At 40.1% G+C, this 26,080-nt stretch overlaps 1 protein-coding gene across 2 annotated transcripts in view; it reads right to left on the bottom strand.

The window, feature by feature from the left end:
- The window catches only part of LOC120932146, an 89,410-nt gene that overhangs the window by 32,751 nt on the left and 30,579 nt on the right, over window positions 1-26,080 (bottom strand). Inside the window, exons 3-7 of one of the 2 annotated variants that reach the window (XM_040344323.1) lie at window positions 25,179-25,276; window positions 16,484-16,558; window positions 11,771-11,837; window positions 6,921-7,075; window positions 6,596-6,730 (exon numbers count right to left, since the gene is read on the bottom strand). In XM_040344323.1, coding sequence (XP_040200257.1) covers window positions 6,596-6,730; window positions 6,921-7,075; window positions 11,771-11,837; window positions 16,484-16,558; window positions 25,179-25,276 — 530 coding nt within the window. The remainder of the gene's footprint in view (window positions 1-6,595; window positions 6,731-6,920; window positions 7,076-11,770; window positions 11,838-16,483; window positions 16,559-25,178; window positions 25,277-26,080) is intronic. The other variant, XM_040344324.1, reaches the window with a different exon arrangement.

Raw genomic sequence — 26,080 nt, 5'->3', positions numbered from 1 at the left:
ATTTTATGTGTTATGTGTTACAGTTATGTTACAGTGCATCTCTAGCCAAAACTAGAGATAACTGCTTCTACTAAGGGAAAAATTCTTCTTTTCTGCAGCATGCTGGTATGGACAGATTATTTCTATTCAGGTTTTAGCTGCTTTCTAAATAAAACCAGTTGTAAAACTTTACAACTTTTTTTATGAACGTTTTGCACAAAATCCCAATTTTTTATTACCCAAGAGGTAAATTTGGGTTCCATGGGCAAAAGTTCTGTGGATCTTGCATACAACACTTATAAAAAGATCCTTTTTGGTTTAATACACATGAAATGTATTTTGGTGATTTAAGCCTAATGTTCATTTGGAGATTTACTCTTTCTGTATTGGGTTGTTCTGATAACTCTCTGATAACTGCACCGATGTGTTCTGGTCTTACTTTAAAGTGCAGGCTTGCATCTTCCACCAGTATGGTCAGCAGTAGACTTGACAAACTTTACTAAAATAAATGACTATAAGAGCCCAATCATATATTGAGTATGTCACAGACTAGTAGTTAGAAGGTGTTGTCATGCTTCTGTTCTGTTCTAATTCTGATGGCAGGGCAAAAAACAGCGGCCACAGGGAAGTTCTCTGGCCCTTTCATAGGCCAGTCTAAAGCCTCGTACACACAACCAAGAAACTCGACGGGGGCGAAACACATAATTTTGCTCGTCGAGTTCCTTGTTAGACTGTCGAGGATCTCGGCGAGCCACATTTCTCCATTCCCGTTGAGGAAAAAGAAGACATGCTCTCTTTTTGGCTCGACGGGATCCTCGGCAGTTTCCTCGTCGAAAAGTGTACACACTACCGGTTTCCTTGGCAAAAAAAAAAAACAGCAAGTTTCTTGCTGTTTTTTGCCGAGAAACTCGGTCGTGTACGAGGCTTAAGAGCGGAAACAAGTTCTGCTACTTGGAATGACAATAGAATAATAGAGCAATATAATTTTAGGCTTCAAAGACATGAAAAGAGAACTCTACCTTTCACAAAAAATAAAAATGCACCCATTTTGCAAAAGTGTACATTTATTTTTGTTTGCATTTAAGCTTGCAAAGCATTGCACCGTGATCGGTGGATCACAGGTTTAATGCTCTGGTTCCTGCATATTCTTTCCCTAGCCCTTGGTCCATACAAGCGCAACCCCTGAAAAACAACTCCACACCATAATCCCCCATCCACCAAATGATTTGAACCAGTGGTCAAATATTCCCATATACACACTCCTAAACCTTGTGGACAGCCTTCCCCGAAGAGTTGAAGCTGGTATAGCTGCAAAGGATGGGCCAACTCAATACTAAGACTGGGAGGCCATTAAAGTTCATGTGCGTGTAAACGCAGGCGCCCCAATACTTTTGGCAATATAATGTATATTTGAAAGGATTCATTGCAGACCCCACAACAGGCAACTATATGTGTTTGTAGTGTGTGAGTTGGCGCTAAGTAACTAATTATGCAGGCTGACATCAAAGATATTAATATAAAAAACCTAGGAGAAATATATAAATACTCGAGACCCAGTCTAAAACACATCTGCAAAAATAATTTCACTAAAGCAGTAACAGAGGGTTGTCCCAACAGACAAATTAGGGGACAATATAAAATGTAGGACATCTGAAAAAAGCTTGTACGGGCTGATTTATGTACTAACTGCAGTTTCGGTACATCCTGTTTCTAAACTGCTGTATTAAAAAACATCCAGTCATCACAAATGAAAAACAATGCACATTGTGCAGTGGATTCAGCAAGGATAAATACTACACATGAATCAATAGGAAGTAGATATTAAAGGGGCAATGGAATTTTTCCAGATATGAGCTACAACTGGGCATTGTGCTGAGAAGCTGGCATTCTTAATACGAAGCCTTAATAACTCTGTAATATGGTTTATGGGAACTCAGCAGGTTTGCATTGCACTTTCTTCTTTGATTTAGCAAAACTAATAACACACACATTAAATAAAGATTTTTGATGAGATTCATGGAAAGCCCTTGAAATCTTCACAATAATACAGTAATACTTTGTAGAAATACATAAAACCCATAGATTATGTTTCTATCTATATCACTGGTTGGAAGATGAGAGTTGCTAGGAAACATTGGAGTTTACAAGAGTACGGCCGCATACAGCTAAGTACAGCCATTCACTGTCATGGCAATCTGGACACAGCACCTGTGGCTCCCATGTAAAATATAAACATAGTGGCCCGGATTCACAAAGCACTTACGCCAACGTATCTCGAGATACGCCACGTAAGTGCAAATATGCGCCGTCGTATCTATGCGCCGTGCCCACAAAACTAGATACGCCTGAAAATAGGCTTCATCCGACCGACGTAACTTGTCTACGCCAGCGTATCGTGGGTGCATATTTACGCTGGACGCATGTGGCGCTCCCATTGATTTTCGATGCACATATGCAAATGAGGGAGATACGCCGTTTCACGAACATAGGTCCGTCCGACGCAGTGCGCGTAAGGTCTTACGTCCGGCGCAAAGTTATGCGCCATAAAGGAGGTGTAACTTAGCAGCATCCATGCAAAGGGAACACAAGCCGACATATTTTACGTTGTTTACGTAGTACGTGAATAGGGCTGGGCGTAGGTTACGTTCACGCCGTAGGCAGTGATCCGTTGTATCTTAGGGAGTAGTTCCAACGTGATTCTGAGCATGCGCACCGGGATGCGTCCACGGGACGGCGCATGCGCCGTTCTTTTAAAGTACTTCTATGATGCTTGGCCCATCATTTGCAGGGGGTCACGCCTCATTAGCATGGCTCACGCCCACTTCCACCTACGACGGCTTACGCCGAGGGAACCCAGCGCAGTTTGGGAGGCAAGTGCTTTGAGAATTCAGTGCTTGCCTCTCTGTGCGACGTTGGCGTAGCGTATATTAGATACGCTACGCTGGCATAAATATGCACCAATGTATGTGAATCCGGGCCAGTGATGATAAATGTAAACAATGGGACTACCGCGCTGTCAATAAACTAATCTAGGGGCCACTGCTGCAGACACCTGGTGATCTGTCCTAACCAGAAAAAAATAGTGATGAATAAGTGATGATATCTGCGCTGTGTAACTCAAAGGGTGAGAAAGCAGTGTGGTCCAAACCACACTGAATAAGTGAAAACACAAAAAATGTGACAATAATAAAATATAACAATAATGAATCCAAAAAACATCAACTAATCTTCATACAGTGTGAATAAAGACATCATAAGTGAAATACATAAAACATAAATCGCAGATAACTTGTGTGATAAAATATATATGAGCCAAAAATATGGCAAAACACTGGAAAAATTGTTGCAAGGAAAGTCTCTGTAATATATTTTATATTATATATCACATATATCTTTGTCGGAACATTTAAAAACATGAAGTTGGTCAAAGCTGGTGATGTAGGGCTTGTGCTTGTTTTCTAGGGTGGGGCATGCTGCGCATGGTGGTATTGATGACCGGGCTTGCTTCTGGTGTGTGCCGTGTCGTCACGTGTGCAGCGTGGCCTATCCTGGAGCGAGCCACGTCATGCAAGTTGGTCTTTGATGACGCGGCCCACCTTTGTGTCATCACATGCACGACGCATGTCCGTGACACGCCACTGTTGTCAGCTGTGGATGTCAGGTGACTGAATTAGACCAATAGGGTCTCAGAGAGGGGTTTAAAGGGGGAATATATGGCGTCATTCCCTCTCCACAGCTGAATAGCTGTTAGGAGCACTGTATGGTTCTGCAGACCTTATAGGTGGAACTGTTGGGATGCCACTTTGAGAATCTTTCTTGAAGCTGTGGGAACTTGCCTTCTTGATTTAGGAGTGGAATTTCTCCTTCACATCACTGTATGGGTACGTTTTCCAGCTATAGCCTTCGCCCATACTTTAGTATTGAAGGTAATTACTTGTATTATATCAGCTCCCCCTTTCTTATGTTTTGGTTCAGCACACCGAATCCATTTCGCATTAAGCACCATGTGATTGGATTGATTGGATAGTCATCCATTTCTCCTATAGGAAGTGAGGGGTCTAAGGCACACAGAGGAACCAAAAAGGGAAACCTATACCAGCACTGCAACCTCTATGGGAAATGCATTTGTTCCTTGAAGAATTTAAAGAAGTGAGTCACAATTTACCTACACCGTTGGGGATGTGGGAGATGTGAATCAATATTTGTTGTGACTAAATGATTGTTTTAATTTATTTTAGACAAAGATACAAACAAATATCCCTGAAGAAGAAATGTTTTTTAACTGTTTGAAACGCGTTGGTTAAGCTGCCTTACTTCTGTCTCTGGTTGACCTGGAGGTTTTTGAATTCCGGCTACTGCATCATTTGTATCTATTTTCTTTGACCAAATTCATGTTTTTAAATGTTCCGACAAAGATATATGTGATATATAATATGATGTTTTTTGTATAAATATTATTTTTATATAAATAAAACATTTTTTTTCTATATATTTTTGTTTGTTGCCGATAAAATCCCAATACCAGAGATTTTCCATATCATTTTTAACTCTTAATGGGATGATGGCAACCACATGTTCTCATGCTTGAGTCGCTCCAAGAATCTTGTAAAGAAGAACAAGGAGTCCTGGAAGTGGTGGTTTGGCCCCTACAGAGCCCTGATCTCAACATCATCGAGTCTGAGATTACATGAAGAAACAGAAGGATTTGAGGCAGTCTACATCCACAGAAGATCTGTGGTTAGTTCTCCAATATGTTTAACCTCCCTGGCGGTATGATTTTTTCAGATTTTAGGTACTGAAAGCGGTACCATTATTTTGCATGGAAATTTGCCGTTTTACATTGTAGACCTGTAATTCATAGGAATAACTCACTTAAATCTGTACAAACAAGAGTCTAGTAGACATCCCGGGTATGATAAAGTTTGAAAAACAAAATCATAAATTACAATATAATAAATAACTATAAATAATTATAACAAATAATAATGTAATTATAATAAAAAATTATTCAATAATGTAATCAAATAAAAATCACTGAAATTTGCTCAGTTGCAGAATTGTCGCTGTCATTACTTTTATTTTTTGATGACGAATTTCCCCACAAATCTCTATCGCTCAATTCTGCAAGTGATTCTAATTTATTATCGCTGTTTTCTAGCTGGTCTTAAAGCACTTTTGATGTAAAGGGACACTTTTTGGTTGCTATGGACAATCTCCAGTTTCCAGGCAGAAAGAACAGTTTTTATTATCTAAAACTGCATGCAGGACACTGAGCAGACCACTAGGGACAAAGGGGGTGTGTAATTATTTTATCTGTAAGATTACAGTATACTGTATGTGTATTGTTTGTTTCACTTTTTGAATTTGGCACGAACTCCGTTCCTGTGCGTCGTAACGTTGCAGGGAACGGAGCTCGGCACTCGGCACTGTGAATCGAGCGAGGAGACACAGCGGAGGAGCCCGCACACACAGCAGGGACATATCGCAGGATCCAGGGACAAGGTAAGTAACTTCCCCCTGTATCCTGCAATACAATCCCGAGTCTGGCTCGGGGATACCGCTTTTGGTATGAAAAATTCACCCCGAGCCTGACTCGGGAATACCGCTAAGGAGGTTAAGCCACCTGCTTGAGTACCATTTTTGAAAATATAGTAAATTACCTTAAAAACAATATATAATAATTATTTGTATATTACTTACTTATGGTAATTTACCACTTGTCACTGAGGCCAATTCTGACACTTCTCTCGGAGACTTTCTCCCAAGTTCAAGTTCGCCGGGGAGGGTCTGTGGCAGAGACTTTATCCTGCAGTTGTTCGAGTGATACTCCGGCTGCCAGGTCAATGAGAGAGGCCTGTCCGGGTACACTAAACCTACTCTGGCGGGAGTGGCGCAAAGAAGTGTTACGTTTGGGAGCAGGACTGTTTCCTATCATTACGACTGAATCTGTTATTCTCCTTTCTTCTTCAACTCTACTTTCCTCCCCACAAGTTTACTGTTTTTATCCGGCTGGGTAAATAAGAGCACAGCAAAGAGCATCTGTCGTGGACATTCCTTTACTTCTACTATATGCAATATGCATCACTCACCCCTAGGAATTTCGGAGGAACCACGAGGTAATGTGCCGCCCAAAAATCCAGCAGCTCCTCCGGGGGTAGTGCTATATATATATATATATATTATATATATATATATATATTTAAGCAGACACCCTGGGGAATAAAATAGCGGTTGTTGCAACTATGTCACACGGTATTTTCGCCTCAATTTTTCAAATACGTTTTTTGGGAAAAATTAAAAAAAATATAAAGTTAGCCAGATTTTTTGTATATTGTGAAAGATAATGTTAGGCTGAGTAAAAAGATACAGTACCTAACATGTCACGCTTTAAAATTGCGCACACTCGTGGAATGGCACCAAACTTCAGTACTTAAAAATCTCGATAGGTGATGCTTTAATTATTATTATTATTTTTTTACAGGTTACATGTTTAGAGTTACAGAGGAGGTCTGGTGCTAGAATTATTGTTCTCGCTCTAACGTTCGCAGCGTATATAACCTGCTGTGTGTATCTGGCTCTGATACTAGCCAGATACACACTGCCGACTGAGCTTTACCTTGTCCACAAATTGACCAGCTCATCCTCAGATAACTCTATGCCCGTACATCTTAGTGCTTCTGTGAATTGTTGGAAAGTGATCAGTCCAGGTGGTTGAAGACAAGATGGGGGTAGAAACTTCTTCAGAGATCTGCTGACCCGGAAATAAAAATAAATAAAAAAATCTTAAAATTATTTCATACTATAGTTTAGGGCACAACTTTACATTAATGTGAACCCAGAAAGGTTGGGTTGAAAATAAATCCTTCAGTTCTTCAGCTCCTCCATTCACTGTTTCCATAGTTCTTTTTCACGTACATATACAGTATAAAAGGGTAACTTACTTTTTCTTTAATCTATCTGCTAGTGTTTTCCACATGCTGTCATTGTCACTGTCACTACATGTATTGTTAATGTTGGTCTCAGTGCCTTTCTGTTTGCTGACATTTCTCTGCAGATATTTAGCAGCAGTTGGCTTTATCCATTCAGTATTATGAGCCTGGTAAAGGTAACAAAACATAATGGAAATCAATATTATTTTCTTAGAAGATGTCTTTATTTAGAGCAACAGAAGTAAATGCCAGTGTATTGATTTGTCCGCTGCAGCAAACAATGACTTTTTTTTTTTTTAAATAGAAACCGACACTAATTAGATGTCATAGACACAAGATGATTTTTCAGAGCAGCCTAAAAAAATGATATAATGGTGAAACAGCAATTTATTTCTCGTTATATAATCATTTTTACCCCTTAGACACAGATGGCTACTTCTAGCAATGTACTTTTTTCTTTTTAGATGAAAGGCACAAATATTTTGATGCCAAGAATTTTTTTTTTCATAATAATGCGCTGTGTGAATGGCCATTTGCATTTACTTTTTTATTTCTTTTGTATTGATTTGAACAAAACAGCTTAGATCATTTTGCTAAAAGAAGTAATTTTCACACTTGGTCAAATATACCAGTGTGTATAGAAACCATTCAATCGTGCACAGAAGTTCCTGGTGTATTAAGGCTGACCTATGGGTGTTTTCGTCAGATTAGGCGACCCGTCAGAATTGGTAACAGAAGTGAGGTTCCATCGTCGCCATCTTGTTTCACCCCGCACTCCTCCATAGTAAGGATACTCTGAGAAGGGGGAAAGCGGACATCTTGTTACACCCACCCGAGTTTTCTATTTTACACTTATATTTAACAGTAAAGTGAGTTTATACAATGAAATCCAGAACTTAGAACTACGTTTGACTGTTATGATGTTGAATTTTAAAAGCAGCGGCACGCCTGCTCATCTCACTGATTTGCTAATCTCACACAAGTTTGCTGCTTTTAAAATTCAATATCTAACCAATCAGACGGACTTCTAGGTACTGGATTTTACTATATAAACTGACTGTTAAAAATATGTGTAAAATGGAAAACTCCGGTGGGTGTAGCAAGATGTCCGCTTTCCCCCTTCTCAGAGTATCCTTACTATGGAGGAGTGCGGAGTGTAGCAAGATGGTGGCGACGGAACGTCACTTCCGTTACACATTCTGACGAGTCGTCAAATCTGACGAAACACCGGCATGGAATACATACATGGGAGTTGTTTTACAAGCCAAAGGATTTGCATTTTGAGGTAAACACAGTGCTGTCACACAGCACACATCAAAGCCTTATCTGGAAGAGCAGAAGACTGCCCATAAATTGGGCTTCAAACTGAGGTGGAGCTAAAGCTAGCATCAGCATAAATAAAGAGGAGTTTTTCCTCCACAACGTGGCCATCTAAGAGAGTAGGACAAAGTGCAATATGTACTTGGTCACCTTTAGGGGATAAAATAAGAATTTTAAAAAATGTGAGAGTTATCCTTTAAGGACATTTTGTAAAGTAAGAGGAAATCTCTCTGGTTTTGGGGACAACTCCAAATTTTTGGAATTCCCATCACTTTCTTTCTCAGTAAAATGTGGCCATCAGGACTAATAGCAGAGCGTATCTTTCCAGTGAGGACACAGAGCAATTCAAACATGTTCACAGGGTCTAATTCTTCCCTAATCTATCCAAAACCAATAAAAAAGGTTGCTTTAAACTGCCTTACACATAATTGGGTGTTTGTAACAACTGCAGGTTAAAGAGTGACATTTACTTATTTTGATAAATCAGATCCTAAATATTTTGGGCCAAATCCTCAAAAATCCTGCCTAACTTATTTTTTCCCATTTAAGTTACACTGACTTAAAATTTCTACCTAAGTGCCCGATCCACAAAGCACTTACCTAGAAATTTCAGGCCGTGTAACTTAAATGTCTCCGGCGCAAGGCGGTCCTCTTCTGCAGGGGGCGATGACAATTTAAATGAGGCGCGCTCCCGCGCCGGCCGTACTGCGCATGCTCGTGACGTCATTTTCCCGACGGGCAGCGCGCGAAATTACGTTACGTCGGGCTTTGTGGATTGCGACGGGACAATAAAGTTGCGTCGGGTAAAAAAAAAGTTACGCGCCGGGAAAAAAAATTCAAAATTTAAAAAAAAATGCGGCGATCGAAAAAAAAGATCTGTTTTTACAAGGTGTTACTAGTTTACACTTTGTAAAAGCAGAACTAATTTTACGTATGCAATCGTAAACTTACACAGAAAACACAAAGCTGAAAAGCTTTGTGGATCTCCGTAAGTCCTCATTTGCATACGCAAAGGGGCATTTCGACTCGAAATGCCCCCAGCGGCGGATGCGGTACTGCATCCTAAGATCCGACAGTGTAAGTCTCTTACAGATGTCGGATCTTCTGCCTATCTTTGGAAAACTGCTTCTGAGGATCAGTTCCAAAGATAGGCACAGGGATACGCAGGCTGAACAGCAGTTCCGCCTGCGTATCCCTTTTGAGGATTTGGCCCTTTGTACCTAATATGAACATGGTTGTGAAAGAAAATCTGTACACCCATTCAGATATATCTAGCATTTAGTACAGCAGCTCACATATATCAAATGTAATTAAAGCGGAGGTTCACCCAAATAACATTTATATAAGACTAAATTCTTTATACTACCAGCATGTACAGTCTGCATTTTTTTTTTTTTTAGGCTGTACATACCTTATAATCTATATTTGCAATCCGGCTTCCGGGTACTTCTCCCGCGGGAGTAGGCGTTTCCAAGCGTTCGCCTAGATGATTGCTTGGCACCCAATGAGGAGGGAAACATAGAGGGCATGACGACTACCCTGCCACCATGACCTGCCCCCAACTACCCTTATATACATTTACTTAAAATTTGCCTGTGCTTATAAAACAGTTACCTACAGGGTAACATTTCTCTATTCAAGTGGAATTATTTATCCCCAGCTGGATTATATAGAGTGTGTATTTTCCCATTATCAATTCAGACAGAATTAACATGACTATAGGAATACAAAAAGGTTTTTTTGGTACTCACATAAACATACACTCCTAAAATCCTGAACAAGCAATTTTTGTCTATGAGTGATTATGGGCAGAAAATGTCATGTCTAATAAAGCATCTATCTAAACCCAAAAACTAGAATATATTAGTCTCACCAGTTTTAGGGTCCAGTTCTCAAAAAAGGATATTGAGGAACTGGAGAAAGTGCAGAGAAGGGCAACCAAACTGATAAGAGGCATGAAGGAGCTCAGCTATGAGGAAAGATTAGAGGAACTGAATTTATTCACTCTTGATAAGAGAAGATTAAGGGATGATATGGCCAACATGTACAAATATATAAGGGGTCCATATAGTGAACTTGGTGTTGAGTTGATTCACTTTACGGTCAACACAGCAGGCAAGGGGGGAACTTTACGTCTAGAGGAAAAGAGATTTCATCTCCAAATACGGAAAGGTTTCTTCACAGTAAGGCCGCGTACACACGGTCGTTCCAAACCGATGAGAATGGTCCGACGGGCCATTTCCATCGGTTCACCGCTGAAGTGGCCTGATGGTCTGATGTGCGTACACACCATCGTTCCAAAAACCGATCGGGTCAGAACGCGGTGACATCAAACACACGACGTGCTGAATAAAACAAAGTTCAATGCTTCCAAGCATGTGTGGACTTGATTCTGAGCATGCGCGGGTTTTGAACCGATGCTTTCTGTACTAACCATCGGTTTGGACCGATCGGGCAGCGGGCCATTGGTTCGATTTTAAAGCATGTTTTAAAATTTTGGACCGAAGGACAACAGACCGATGGGCTATACACACGCTCGGTTTGGACCGATGAAACTGAACCTCGGTCCATTCTCATCGTTTTTTTCCGACCGTGTGTACGCGGCCTAAGAGCTCTGAAAATGGAATAGACTTCCTCCAGAGGTGGTTCTGGCCAGCTCAGTAGATTGCTTTAAGAAAGGCCTGGATACGTTCCTAAATGTACATAATATAACTGGGTACTGACATTTATAGGTAAAGTTGATCCAGGGAAACTCTGATGGCCTCTCGGGGGGATCAGGAAGGAATTTTTTCCCCTGCTGTATTAGAGCATGCTTTGATGGGGTTTTTCGCCTTCCTCTGGATCAACTGTGGGTATAGAAATGGATACATTGGATTGTACAATATTTTTTATTTTATTTACTTTATGGTTGAACTTTTGCCTTTTTTCATCCTTACTAACTATGTAACTATGTAACAAAAAAAGAGTATAATGCTTTTTTCAGTGAAGCCCAGTGCAACAATTCACTGTATTGCACCATGCTGAGCCCAATAGAAGTTACTGAAATATCACTTTGTGACATTTCAATAAGGTTTGCACAAAACAGGTAAACGTAGTGATGCGCCAGATTTTCAGCACACACCAGTGGCCAGTTACCATGCATTCAGTGAGACTACTTTCATGTGTGAAGGAGCTATAAGCTATAAACTTCCCTGGGGATCAGGTGCTGTCCATCAGGAACCATAGACATGGAGATTACTGACTTCATACAGATCTGACAAAACTGGGGTAATGCTTTATCTGTTTTATGTTTATTAAATTAAAAATTATTGATTTGGAGTTTTTAAAGTCCAAATGACTCCTAATGCCCGAGAAGAGGGTCATGACAATTGTGTACCGAAAAGTCATTTTGATTGGGTTATTGAAAGTGTTGGCAAGGTTGTAAGCAGACCAGTAGAGGCAGATAATCCAGATTTGTCTTTGTTTTTTGTATTTTTTATTTAATTTTCTATTACTTCTTATAAATAATATACACTTTAACACATTGACATGACTGACTTTACCTTATTACTCTGAAAACAATTCTTGAAATCCTCAAAAGAAATGCTAGAATGCCCAGACAGATTTAATCTGTAACAATTAAAGTACTTTTATTATTATTTGAATAATGAAAGTCTATACCTACTCATTTATATACAAAATATATAGTATTATTTGCTGCATAAAGCTAGCCATGAAAGAGAATGCAGTGCTAAATTCGCTTATAAAGAATCAATTTTCCTATGAGCGTAATGCTAATTTAATGCCTTTAAATATGTATTTTTTTTTATTATTGCAAAAAACTAAAGCCCAGCAGCCTATCCCCGAAGATTTCCTATTCGTGACGAAACGCGTAGGTGTGGCTTAGCCGGGTGACGTCATCACGCTATACACAGAGACACGTGACGACGGAGTTTGAGCAGACGGAGGAAGGCTTGAGGAGACGCCATCCTCTCCAACTTTTACCCTATTGCGCTGAAGTATTCATCATATTGTAAGTGCAAATTTTTTATTCAAATAAACCCCAATATAAAACGGTATTATACTATGTGGTATCCCATCATTTTTCATTACATGGGAGGTTATACCGATATCTGGTTGGCGGAGCTTACATGGTCCTGAACCATTCTTCTACACTTTCCAGTCTCAGAAGCAGTCTTTTTGGGAAGACTAGATAAAACATCCCTGAGCCCCATGAGACCGTTGCAATACCGGTCTTTTCTTTTGGTAAGGAGATTATATTCTCACTTATCGGGTGTCCCTTTCGGTGGAGGATTTCTTAGTCAAGTTAAATATGAAAATCACCTATGAACAATCACTTATGAACGTTCTTATCCATTTGTTTGGCTTTTGGAATATGTGCCTTGGATTATTCTTTTATTCGTTTTTCCTCTTATTTTTCTGTTGTCACAGATTATTTCACCAATTTTGTTTTCATTTGACATTTGATTTTTGGTGGTCAATATTTACTCTTTAAGCGCTGTACTATCTTGTTTTTTTACATATATCTGTAGCGTTTACTTATCTCTCTTCAAAGCTCTAAGTGCTGTTTCTTTCTGCTGCTCCATTCCTCTGTTATCAGCAGAGTCACTTCTAACAAGTTGTGACACATGAGATAACAGCAGCTGAAAATATGTGTCAGGTAGGGAGCTTAGAGGTAGATAAGCAGAGAGCTTGTCATTCACAATACAGCTCTGCATGTTAGTTCCTCTTCCCATGTGGAGTAGAGGTGTGTGCCTTTCCTCCAATCAGCTTTCACACAGCGTATGCCCAGACTCCCCTCCCACTGCTGGAAGAGGAAGAAAGATTTCTAACATGATCTGCACTTTCCAAAGAGTGTAGAAGGCAAAAGTCAGCAGTTGTTCAAGTAAAACTAATGTAGGGAGATTTGTTTTATCCCTGTGTATCATCTGTTCATTTCACTGGGTATAGGTAAGGGGTTTACATCCACTTTTAGTTTACCAATTATTATTTCCAACAAGACATGATCTAAGGTTAGCTATGTATAAACAGTTATGTGTTTAGTCATTTATTTTGAGCCATTCTGGCTCTTTGCTTTACAGTATAACCCAACCTTGACTTCTTTACTATAGCCATAGTAAATAAATTATTTTTAACATGCTATTAAATTGCTGCAGGTGGACAGAATGACAATAAATATCACTTTTTTCATCAATAATTCATGGCGTTAAGTTCTTGTTCCCTTCTATCAAGTGCTTATTTAGCCTCACAGTGCTGCAAAGAGCACTGAACAGTCTCAGTATCTGTCCTATCAAGTAACAGCGGCAGTATCATTGTGTCAGGTCCATAGATTGGAACTTTGTGCCTGTTGTCATTAGCAGCTGCTGAGTGAGGCAGTTCAGTAGCATTGTAGATTGCAAACATACAAAAGAGATCAAGAAATATTTTTTTTTACCTAAAGAGTAAGGCTAGATTCACACTGCTGCCATTCGATTTTGATTCGACTTTCTGTGCGATTATGTAGTGCTACATGCAGCTTGGATGGGGTTTGTATATTCTATGGGACCAAAATCCCACTGGCATTTCACCAAAGTAGTACAGGATCACTACGTGCTGAGTCACATTAATGTAAACAGACATCATTGAAAACAATGTTATTTTCCTTGTCATGCGATTCTGAGCGAGTCAAGTCGCATATGTGTGAACCAGGCTAGCTCCACTTTCATGGGAAAAAAAATAGCACGTTTAAAAAATGTAATTTCCTGTACAATTGCGACAGAAGACATATTGTAATTAAATGTTATTTAAAATGACCTTTCTATTTCAATCTGCAGCACTATCATCTTATGTCAAATGTAATGCAATATAGCAACCTGGAGGCGTTCTGTACACAAATGATATACATAATGCTCCCCAGATACGCTATATTACCAAAAGTATTGGGACACCTCCCTTTACACACACATGAACTTTAATGGCATCCCAGTCTTAGTCTGTAGTGTTCAATATTGAATTGGCCCACCCTTTGCAGCTATAACAGCTTCAACTCTTCTGGGAAGGCTGTCCACAAGGTTTAGGAGTGTGTCTTTGGGAATGTTTGACTATTCTTCAAGAAGTGCATTTTTGAGGTCAGGCACTGATGTTGGATGAGAAGCACTGGCTCACAGTCTCCACTTGAATTCATCCCAAAGGCATTCTAATGGGTTGAGGTTAGTCAAGTTCCTCCACCCCAAACTCACTTATCCATGTCTTTATGGACCTTGCTTTTTGCACTGGTCCAAATCATTTGGTGGAGGGGGGATTATGGTGTGGGGTTGTTTATTCGGAGTTGGGCTTGGCCCCTTAGTTCCAGTGAAGAGAACTCCTAAGGCCTCAGAATAACAAGACATTTTGGAACATTTCATGCTCCCAACTTTGTGGAAACAGTTTGGCGATGACCCCTTTCTGTTCCAACATGACCGTGCAAGCAGTGGAGACTGCAAGCCAGGCCTTCTTGTCCAACATCAGTGCCTAACCTCACAAATGCGCTTCTGGAAGAATGGTCAAACAGTCCCATAAACCCACTCCTAAACCTTATGGACAGCCTTTCCAGAAGAGTTGAAGCTGGTATAGCTGCAAAGGGTGGGCCAACTCAATATTGAACCCTATGGACTAAGACAGGGATGTCATTAACCGGTTCCCGACCGGCTCCTGTAGATATACGTCGGCAAAGTGGCACGGCTGGGCAAAGAGACGTATATATACGTCATTTTGAAATTCCTGCCGTGCGGCAGCGCGCCCCTGACGCGGGCTCTGTGACCGTGCCCACGGGATCCACGGACTTGATGTCCACCGGTGTTCCCGCGATTGGGTCACAGAGCTGCAGAACGGGGAGAGGCAAGTGTAAACATGCCTCTCTCCATTCTGCCTAGTGACACTGTCTCGAATTGTCTGTTCCCTGTGATCTAGAACAGCAATCAGTGACGTGTCACATGTAGCCACGCCCCCTAACAGTAAAAATCACTCCCTAGGGCACACTTGACCCCTTCAGCGCCACCTAGTGGTAAACCTCTTCACTGCCAGTGTCATTTTCACAGTAATCATTGCAGATTTATAGCCCTGATCGCTGTAAAAATGATCCCAAAAATGTGTCAAAAGTGTCCGATGTGTCCGCCATAAAGTCACAGTCATGATAAAAATCGCTGATCACTGCCATTACTAGTAAAAAAAAATATTAATAAAAATGCCATAAAACTATCCCCTTGTTTGTAGACGCTATAACTTTTGCACAAACCAATCAATAAACGCTTATTGCATTTTTTTTACCAAAAATATGTAGAAGAATATGTATCGGCTTGAACTGAGCAAAAAAATTTATTTTTTATATTTTTGGGGGATATTTATTATAGTAAAAAGTAAAAAATATAGTTTTTTTTTTCAAAATTGTCGCTCTATTTTTGTTTATAGCGCAAAAAATAAAAACCGCAGAGGCGATCAAATACCACCAAAAGAAAGTGCTATTTGTGGGAAAAAAAGGATGTCAATTTTGTTTGAGAGCCACGTCGCACGACCGCGCAATTGTCAGTTAAATCGACGCAGTGCCGAATCGCAAAAAATGCGAAATGGTCCGGGGCTAAAGTGGTTAAAGTTCATGTGCGTGTAAAGGCAGGCATCCCAAAACATTTAATATAATGTATGTCATTTCCTGCTTGTGTGATTGGCTCACTGATTTTGCTAGAGGTCTGCACTAAGATACACATCAGGTTTTGGAACCAAAATTTCATTTTTTGTGAAATACTCCCAATGAGAAATCACATCTAAAGGGATGCAGACCCTGCAACTTTTCTTATTAGAAACCTGCAAGTGCAGCAGCTGAATAGTAATTATAATATTACTCCCAATCACATTTATTTTGCACATGGACACAGACAAACAAACAATTTCTTCAGAATAACAAAAGATAGGAATCTGTAACAAAGTGTGGTAAATGAGGAATGTTTTTTCTCAACAAAAGTGGAGTTACTCCTAATAATATAAACATATATGACCATATTAATATTAATATATTGGACTCAACAGAAAAAAGCAGATGTAGGGTTAAACTTTTTTTTTTTTTAAAACAAAGTATTTGCATAATCAAAATTGTTGGATGACTAACCCATATAGTGAATATCCTAAATGCATAAATAAATAATAAACTGAATAATTTGAATAAAGGTCAGATATAAATAAATGTAGCTGTAAATCAATGCACATATAAATAAATGTGGACTTTTGTTACTATAATAATGTAATACCTGCTGAGTAGGTTGTTGATTTGCTGTGTAGTTAAAAACCCACAGATATTCCAAAGAACTCTTGTCAGTGCTTCCCTATAAATAATACAACGTGATACATTCACTAATGCTTTATACATATAGATTTCACTGTATTGCATTTGTCACAATCATACTGTATATGTAAATTCATCTTTTGTATCATTTATTTTATTAAGGGAACAATTTGATTGTTGTTGCTTGTTTTATGTATCAAAAAAGATGACAATTTTTTTTCTGTGATTTGGAAATAAGTAGTTTAACCTTCCTGGCGGTATGATTATTTCAGATTTTAGGTGCTGAAAGCGGTACCATTATTTTGCATGGAAATTTGGCGTTTTACATTGTAGGCCTGTAATTCTTAGGAATAACTCACTTAAATCTGTCCAAACAAGAGTCTAGTAGACATCTCGGGTATGATAAAGTTTGAAAAACAAAATCATAAATTATAATATAATAAATAACTATAAATAATTATAAGAAATAATAATGTAATTATAATAAAAATTATTCAATAATGTAATCAAATCAAAAACACTGAAATTTGCTCAGTTGCAGAATTGTCGCTGTCATTACTTTTATTTTTTTATGACGAATTTCCCCACAAATCGCTATCGCTCAATTCTGCAAGTGATTCTAATTTATTATCACTGTTTTCTAAAACCACTTTTGACATAAAGGGACACTTTTGGTTGCTATGGACAATCTCCAGTTTCCAGGCAGAAAGAACAGTTTTTATTATATAAAAGTACATGTAGGACACTGGACAGACCACTAGGGACAAGGGGGTGTGTATTTTTTACATACAGTATACTGTATGTAATGTGTTTATTTACTTTTTTGAATTTGGCGCCGTTCTCCGCCCCCGTGCGTCGTAACGTCGCAGGGAACGGAAATCGCCAGCACACAGGGACACGAGGACGCCGCTCGCTCACACAGCGGGGAGGCATCGCAGGGTCCAGGGACAAGGTAAGTAACTTGTGCCTGTGGCTGCTGCGAGGCGATCCCAAGTCTGGCTTGGGGATACCGCTTTTGGTAAAGAAATCTTACCCCGAGCCAGACTCGGGAATACCGCCAGGGGGGTTAACCACTTCTTCACCTGGCCTATTCTGGCACTTCTTTCCTTCGTGTAAAAATCATAATTTTTTTTGCTAGAAAATTAATCAGAACCCCCAAACATATATATATATATATATATATATATATATATATATATATATATATATATATATATATATATATATATATATATATATTTTTAGCAGACACCCTAGGGAATAAAATGGCGGTCATTGCAATCATTTTTCAAACGCCTTTTTTGGGGGGAAAAAAACAGTTTCATGAATTAAAAAAATATCAAAACAGTAAAGTTAGCCCAATTTTTTTGTATAATGTGAAAGATGATGTTATGCCGAGTAAATAGATACCTAACATGTCACGCTTTAAAATTGCGCACACTCATGGAATGGCGCCAAACGTTGGTACTTAAAAATCTCCACAGGCAATGCTTTAATTTTTTTTACAGGTTACTCTTTTTGAGTTACAGAGGAGGTCTAGTGCTAGAATTATTGCACATGCTCTAACGCACGCGCCGATACCTCACATGTGGGGTTTGAATGGCTTTTACATATGTGGGCTGGACTTACATGTATGTTTGCTTCTGAGCGCGAGCTACCGGGGGCAGGGGCGTTTTAATTTTTTTTTTTTTCATTTTACTTTTACTATTTTTATTTTTACACTTTTTTTTTTTTTTGATCACTTTTATTCCTATTACAAGGAATATAAACATCCCTTGTAAAAGGAATCATTGTGACAGGTCCTCTTTATGGAGAGATGTGGGGTCAATAAGACCCCACATCTCTCCTCCAGGCTTCAAACAGTCATAGAGATGACTGGTGACCAGAAATCTCTATCGTTGTGAGCCGGCCGATTCGTTCTCCGGGCCCCCGATGGCACGGGAGAGCCCAGGAGAAGCACCGGATGGCGCCGGGAGGGGGGGACGACATCCGCCGCCTATAAAAACAATTAAGCGGCGGAACTGCTGATCGTTCTTATCGCACAGAATCACCGGCAGAAAACAGTGATAGCTGCAGGCATCATTCAGATATCACCGCACAAAGTCGAGGACGTCAGATGATGTCCTTGGTGGAGAAGTGGTTAAGTACAAAGTGTATTTTGTGCTATAGCCATCCAGCAGTGATCATTGTGTTCTGATGGCATTGTCAGAATACAATAGGACAGCGGAAGAGATTCCCCCATATGCACTCACTGTCTTGATGGGGGAATTAAGCGATTAACCCTTGGTTGAAGGAAAGAAAATTGCATGATCTATGGCTGGCTTAATTTATAACTTCAGCCAGCCATAGAGGGATCAGTCTGTCTATGGCTGGTTGTACTGAAGTCGATCCATCAATCAACTTATGTCCAAACACTGCCAGTGGCATCATTGTATTCTGCTGGTGGGGAAGGCTCCGCACCCTCCCTGCTGGCAGAACACAATAGTGCTGCGGGAAGGATTCTCTAATTAAAGCGGGAGTTCACCCATAAAATTTTTTTTACCCTTAGATTGATGCTCATTTTGTCAAGGGGAATCGGCTAGTTGTTTTAAAATCGAAGCTGTACTTACCGTTGTAGAGAGCGATCTTCTCCGCCGCTTCCGGGTATGGGTCTTCGGGACTGGGCGTTCCTATTTTGATTGACAGTCTTCCGACAGGCTTCCGACGGTCGCATCCATCGTGTCACGAGTAGCCGAAAGAAGCCGAACGTCGGTGCGGCTCTATACTGCGCCTGCGCACCGACATTCGGCTACTTTCGGAAAATCGTGACGCGATGGATGCGACCGTCGGAAGCCTGTTGGAAGACTGTCAATCAAAATAGGAACGCCCAGTCCTGCAGCCCATACCCGGAAGCGGCGGAGAAGATCGCTCTCTACAACGGTAAGTACGGCTTCGATTTTAAAACAACTAGCCGATTCCCCTAGACAAAATGAGCAGGAATCTAAGGGTAAAACATTTTATTTCTGGGTGAACCTCCACTTTAATTATCGCTAGGGCAGGCCATACATTATGCAATTTTCTTTCCTTCAAACACACTGACTATGTTGATGGGGAGGAATCGTGCAATTTTCTTTTTTTCAGCGTTCGGTTAAGGAAAGAAAATCGCATAATATATGGCCTGCCTTAGAGATAAAACTGTTTTACAAAATTATAAGAGAAATCATAAATCAGACAAAATGCTACTTTCATGCTGTCAGCAATTGTGATGAAAGACTAACTGTGTTAATACGCCAATTGTCAAATTTCTATTGTGGACACAAATCAACATTTTCAAGCTCATGAGAAAGCAGGTATGGGCTCTCCTTATATTTTTTCAGGTTACAGCAGCACCACAATAAAACAATAAACATGTCATCTCATCCTTGGAGACCAGACATAATAGCCAGCAAAAAAAAAATACACTCACCGGCCACTTTTTTAGGTAAACTTTGCTAGTATCGGGTTGGACCTCCCTTTTGCCTTCAGAACTGCCTTGATTCTTTGTGGCATAGATTCAACAATGTGTTGGAAACATTCCTTTAGAGATTTTGGTCCATATTGACATGTTAACATCATGCAGTTGCTGCAGATTTGTCAGCTGCACATCCATGATGTGACTCTCTTGTTCCACCACATCCCAAAGGTGCTCTATTGGATTGAGATCTAGTCACTGCGAAGCTCATTGGAGTACAGTGACCTCGATGTGTTCAAGAAACCAGTGGTGAGATGATTTGAGCTTTGTGACATGGTGCATTATCTTGCTGGAAGTAGCCATCATAAGATGGGTACATTGTAGTCATAAAGGGATCATGTGGTCGGCAACAAAGTGTGCCAAGAAAATATCCCCCACACCATTACACCACCACCAGCCTAAACTGTTGATACAAGGCAGGATGGATCCATGCTTTCATGTTGTTTACCCCAAATTTTGACTCTACCATCTGAATGTCGCAGCTAAAAATGAGACTCATCAGACCAGGCAACGCTTTACCAATCTTCTATTGTCCAATTTTGGTGAGCCTGAGTGAATTGTAGCCTCAGTTTCCTGTTCTTAGCTGACAGGAGTGGCACCCGATGTGGTCTTCTTCTGGTGTAGCCCATTTGCTTCAAGGTTTGATGTGTTGTGCATTCAGAGACGGTATTTTGCATACCTTGGTTGGGATGAGTGGTTATTTTAGTTACTGTTGCCTTTCTATCATCTCAAACTAGTCTGTCCATTCTCCTCTGACCTCTGACATTAAACAAGGCATTTTCCTCCACACAACTGCCGCTCACTGGATATTTTTAAATACTCACACCAGCCCATCTGGCACCAACAACCATGCCACGTTCAAAGTCACTTAAATCCCCTTTCTTCCCCATTCTGATGCTTATTTGAACTCAGCAAGTGGTCTTCACCACATCTACATGACTAATATTCAAAATAAAATCATCTGGTGTTGCCAGTGACACACCTCCATCCTTTAAATTAATTACAACAAAGAAGAGTTGTGCCCTTGGGACATTAAATGAGGTGAGCACAAAAATGTCAATGAGAGTGTACAAAGTAAACATGGTTTATACATTTATTAAAATTGTATAACATTCATTGAATATATGAGATGCATCAACAGAGGTGCCAAACCACTTGGCAGTGATAAAACACAACATTACCAAGCGGCCACATACATATATATTTTCTTAGAATTGATGATGTACAGTAATACACATGCATCGGCATAACTCAATGTGTTTCGTGAGTCTTTGCTCGCTAGGCATGTGCATTTCGTTTCGTTCCGAATCGAAATTCGGACAAATTTTTAATTATTCGGACATTCGGATGCATACGAATTCCCGAATTGTAATATTAATGAATTTACCGAATCCAAACGAACGTCGAAAACCCGCGGACGAAATTCGATCGAACATCGAAAACAAATTCTATTCGTATCGAATTCGAAAACAAATTTTATTAGAATCGAATTGTTTTCGAATTCGATTCGAATAGAATTTGTTTTCGAATCCGATTGAAATATTATCGAATCCGGTCGAAATATTTTCGAATACGACCGGATTTTTCTAAATTCGGTCAAAAACGAACAAATTATCGAATCTGGTCGAAATATTTCCGAATTCGTCCGGATTTTTTGAAATTCGGTCGAAAACGAACGAATTCCGAAAACGAATTTAACACATGTAACGAATCTAACTTAACGAAATTAATTAAACAACTAATTAAAACGAAACGAAACTAAACTAATTTTTTCCTTTTGCACATGCCTACGGCTCGCTTCTTCAGGAGTAGATGCAAATGTAGTGTATATATATATATATATATATATATATATATATATATATATGGACTGAGCCAATGTCTCAAAAAACAATAAACCAACAGGTGTCGGCAAGGTGTGTCTATCCCGGGAGCTGAAGGGAAGGAACCAGCAAAGGCCCACCATGGGGACAGATGGAGGGCAAGCATAACATGGGAGCCAAAGAGTGTGACCTTTGATGTCCCTCAATGTCCAACATGATTTGCAGCATGAAGCCATGGCCCCACACTTCACATGCTGAGGACACATGGATCATGCTGCAAATCATGTTGGACATTGAGGGATATTGAAGGTCCCACTCTTTGGCTCTTATGGTTTGCTTGCCCTCCACCTTTCTTCCTGGTGGGTCTTTGCTGGTTCCTTCCCTTCAGCTCCCGGGATAGACACACCTTGCTGCCACCTGTTGGTATATTGGCTTTTGAGACATTGGCTCAGTCCATATATACACTGCATTTACATCTACTCCTGAAGAAGTGAGCAGCAACTCATGAAACGTGTCGAGTTATATGATGCCTATGTATTACTGAACATCAACAATTCTGAAGCCCCGTACACACGGCCGAGGAACTCGACGTGCCAAACACATCGAGTTCCTCGGCCAGTTCAGCACTGAAGCCGCCGAGGAGCTCGGCGGGGAGAGAGCTCCCATAGAACAACGAGGAAATAGAGAACATGTTCTCTATTTCCTCGCCGAGCTCCTCGTCGGCTTCCTCGGCCGAAAGTGTACACACGGCCGGGTTTCTCGGCAGAATTCAGCCAGAAACTCGGTCGGAAGCTGAATTCTGCCGAGGAAACTGGTCGTGTGTACGGGGCCTGAGAAAATATATATGTATGTGGCCGCTTGGTAATGTTGTGTTTTATCACTGCCAAGTTGTTTGACACCTCTGTTGATGCATCTCATATATACAATGAATGTTATACAATTTTGTATTACATTTATAAACCAGTTGCTGCCATGTGATTGGCTAATTAGCCATTTGTGTTATCAAGCAATTCAACTGTTGTACCTAATAAAGTGTCCGGTGAGTGTATACAGGCATACCCCACTTTTAAGTACACAATGGGGTTTATTTACTAAAGCTGGAAAGCGCAAAATCAGGCTAGCTTCTGCATAGAAACCAATGAGCTTCCAGGTTTTATTACTAAAGCTTAATTGAACAAGCTGGGGTTAGAAGTTCAATGGTTTCTATACAGAAGTGAGTCTGATTTTGCACTTTCCAGCTTTAGTAAATAAACCACATTGTGTCCCTGGTTGGCAGAAGCACAATAAGTCTGTTAAGGTTCTCATTTACACAGGTCATGGTATATCTCAGGGATCCTCAAAATACGGCCCTCCAGCTGTTGCGGAACTACACATCTCATGAGGCATTGTAAAACTCTGACATTCACAGATATGACTAGGCATGATGGGAATTGTAGTTCCTGAACAACTGGACGGCCATAGTTTGAAAATCCCTGGTATATCTAGTAGTAGTTAGTCACATGCAACTGGACTTGTCATTTGAAGATGTTTTGTAGCTTGTCCAAGCCACTTCATATCCACTAAGTGGGTTGATTTAGTAAAACTGGAGAGTGGAAAATCTGATGCAGCTCTGCATAGAAACCAATCAGCTTCCAGGTTTTATGATCAAATCTTATTTGAAGAAGGTGAAGTTAGAAGCTGATTGGCTACCATGCACAGCTGCACCATATTTTGCAATCTCCATTTTTAGTAAAGGAAGATACCCCACAATTTACAGTAAAATATCCATGTAAAAGATGAAGAGGAATACTTGCCTTTCCTGTGGGCAATATTGACACAGTAATGGTGTAGGGTTGGCAAAAAAGCACATCATGTATCAGGGGATGCAATATCTGAAACTTCTGGGTATGTTAGAGCGCTGTGTGGTTCCTCTGGATCCCAAAATCAGTACAGAACACTATAGTGATATAGGGCCAGATTCAGATAGATCAGCGGATCTTTAGATCCGCGTAATCTATCTGATTTAAGATCCGCCGCCGCAAGTTTTAGAGGCAAGTGGGTAATTCACAAAACACTTACCTCCAAACTTGCGGCGGCGGATCATAAATCCCCCGGCGGAATTCAAATTCCGCGGCTAGGGGTAGTGTAGTATTTAAATCAGGCGTGTCCCCGCGCCGATTTAAATGCGCATGCGCCGTCCGTGAATTTTCCGGGCGTGCATTGCTCCCAATGACGTCGCTAGAACATCATTGGTTTCGGCGTGAGCGTAACTTGCGACGAGCGGTTTTGTGAATCGACGTACGCAAACGACGTAAAAAAAAACATTTGACGCAGGAACGACGGCCATACTTAACATTGGCTGCGCCCCATAGGAGCAGTGGTAACTATGCGCCGGGAAAACCCTTACGTAAACGTCCTAAAAACACTGCGTCGGGCCCGCGTACATTCGTGAATTGTCGTATCTCGCTGATTTACATATTCTCGGCGTAAATCAGCGAGAACGCCCCCAGCGGCCATTTTTAAATTGCAGTTAAGTTAGGCATATCTATGAATCAGGCGCATAGATACGACCGCCTAACTCAGATATACGACGGTGTATCAGGAGATACACCGTCGTATCTCTTTGAGAATCTGGCCCATAGGGTTTAGCCAGGAGAAACCACAGACAGAGCAGTGGTTGGATACCAGTGCTGCCATGCCGGTAAAACAAAAGAAAGAATTCTTCTGGACAGCCGCACTCCGAATAAAAATTGCCTTTATTGTAAAATCCAAAATCCAAAACAGCACTACAAGTCACAGCACACCAGTAAAGCTGACGCGTTTCACACTGTACTAGTGTTTGATCATGCCAACTAATGAAAAGAATAAAGATTTCCCTTGGCACACACTGGAAGTATAAGCGTTCTTCGTCTTCCTTTACAGGTTAATCTGCCACTTAGTGACAGGGTCACTTTAAATGAACTTTTTACAGTGTGTTTCAAGATGATTTTAAAGCATCTATGGAAAAAAAAAGTTACAAGTACCGTGGCCACCGGAGCAGCTCATTTAAATGAGGGAAAACATTTTTCCATCTGTTGTTATTCAGGGATATCTTCTTTGCTGTAGACATCTTATCTGAATAATTAGCATGTTTTACGTGTTTTATATGTGGAGTGCATTATAGGTGCCTTTCACATTTTGGGCATTATTGAATTCTATACATTTTACTAAAAAAGCATAGTAAATGTAATATTTAGGTATGTTAGGTGGTTTACATTATTGTTTGTATTCTACAGAAATTAAAAAGGTAAATTTAAAAAAAAAAAAGATCACTTTGATTAAAAATATATTTGTTTTGACGAAGAAGAGAAATTGTTATCCTTTGTTACCTGGATATCGTCCCTTGTCCCTTGGGATCATTGTTCCGAAACATTTGGTAAATATAAGTATGAGAATTAGTTAGCTTCTCCTTAATTATGGAAATGATCTGTGAACGAAAATATAAAAAATAAATAAATACAAATTTACAATTAAATGATCCATGTTTATGACGATAGAGAAGATTACCTGCACACCAACTTCAATCAACAAGGCACACAAAATATAATTTCTATCACTTTATATTGCTGCTAAATGTATTTTTTTTTTCATCTTGGTATGTCCTATTATTTGTTAGGCCTTTCTTCTTTAATTAATATTCTGTTTTGCTCTTTTTGCATCTAATTTGACTTTTTGACATTACACTTGTACATTATTTGGAAAACACCAATAATTTCTGTGCAAAATATTTAAAAGAGAGGTATGGCTAATCCCCTTTTGTGATACTAAAGTCTAACTTTTTTTGTTTAAAAATAACAAACATGTTATACTTCCCACCTCTGTACAGTGGTTTTTCTCGGAGCAGACCAGATCCTCCTCTTCTCAGGTCCCTCTTTGTTGCTCCTGCCCCTCCCTCCCATCGAGTGCCCCCACAGCAAACAGCTTGCTATGGGGGCACCGGGGGGGGGGGGGGCAGGACAAGGCTGATCATTGGAGGAGAACAGGTTGAGTTCACAGCAGAGCTAGAGGACTGACCAAAGTGTGTTCTCCTGCTTAGTGTGGTGAGTTTTTAATTGTAAAGCAGAGAGACTGGCAGGATCATCACAGATTGCACACAAAGTAAGCAATACAAAGGGAACAGGATACTTTCCTCATATAATTACATGGTACAGCAGGTACATATCAGGAATATGAAATGTTGGGCTAACAAACACTTTAATGTAGGGAATGCATTAAGCTAAAAAAACACCAG

The sequence above is a fragment of the Rana temporaria genome, chromosome 3, assembly GCF_905171775.1.
Source record: "Rana temporaria chromosome 3, aRanTem1.1, whole genome shotgun sequence".
NCBI classification, from domain to species: domain Eukaryota; kingdom Metazoa; phylum Chordata; class Amphibia; order Anura; family Ranidae; genus Rana; species Rana temporaria.
Note: the sequence above shows the minus strand (reverse complement) of the source record. Positions and strands in the feature narration are given on the sequence as shown.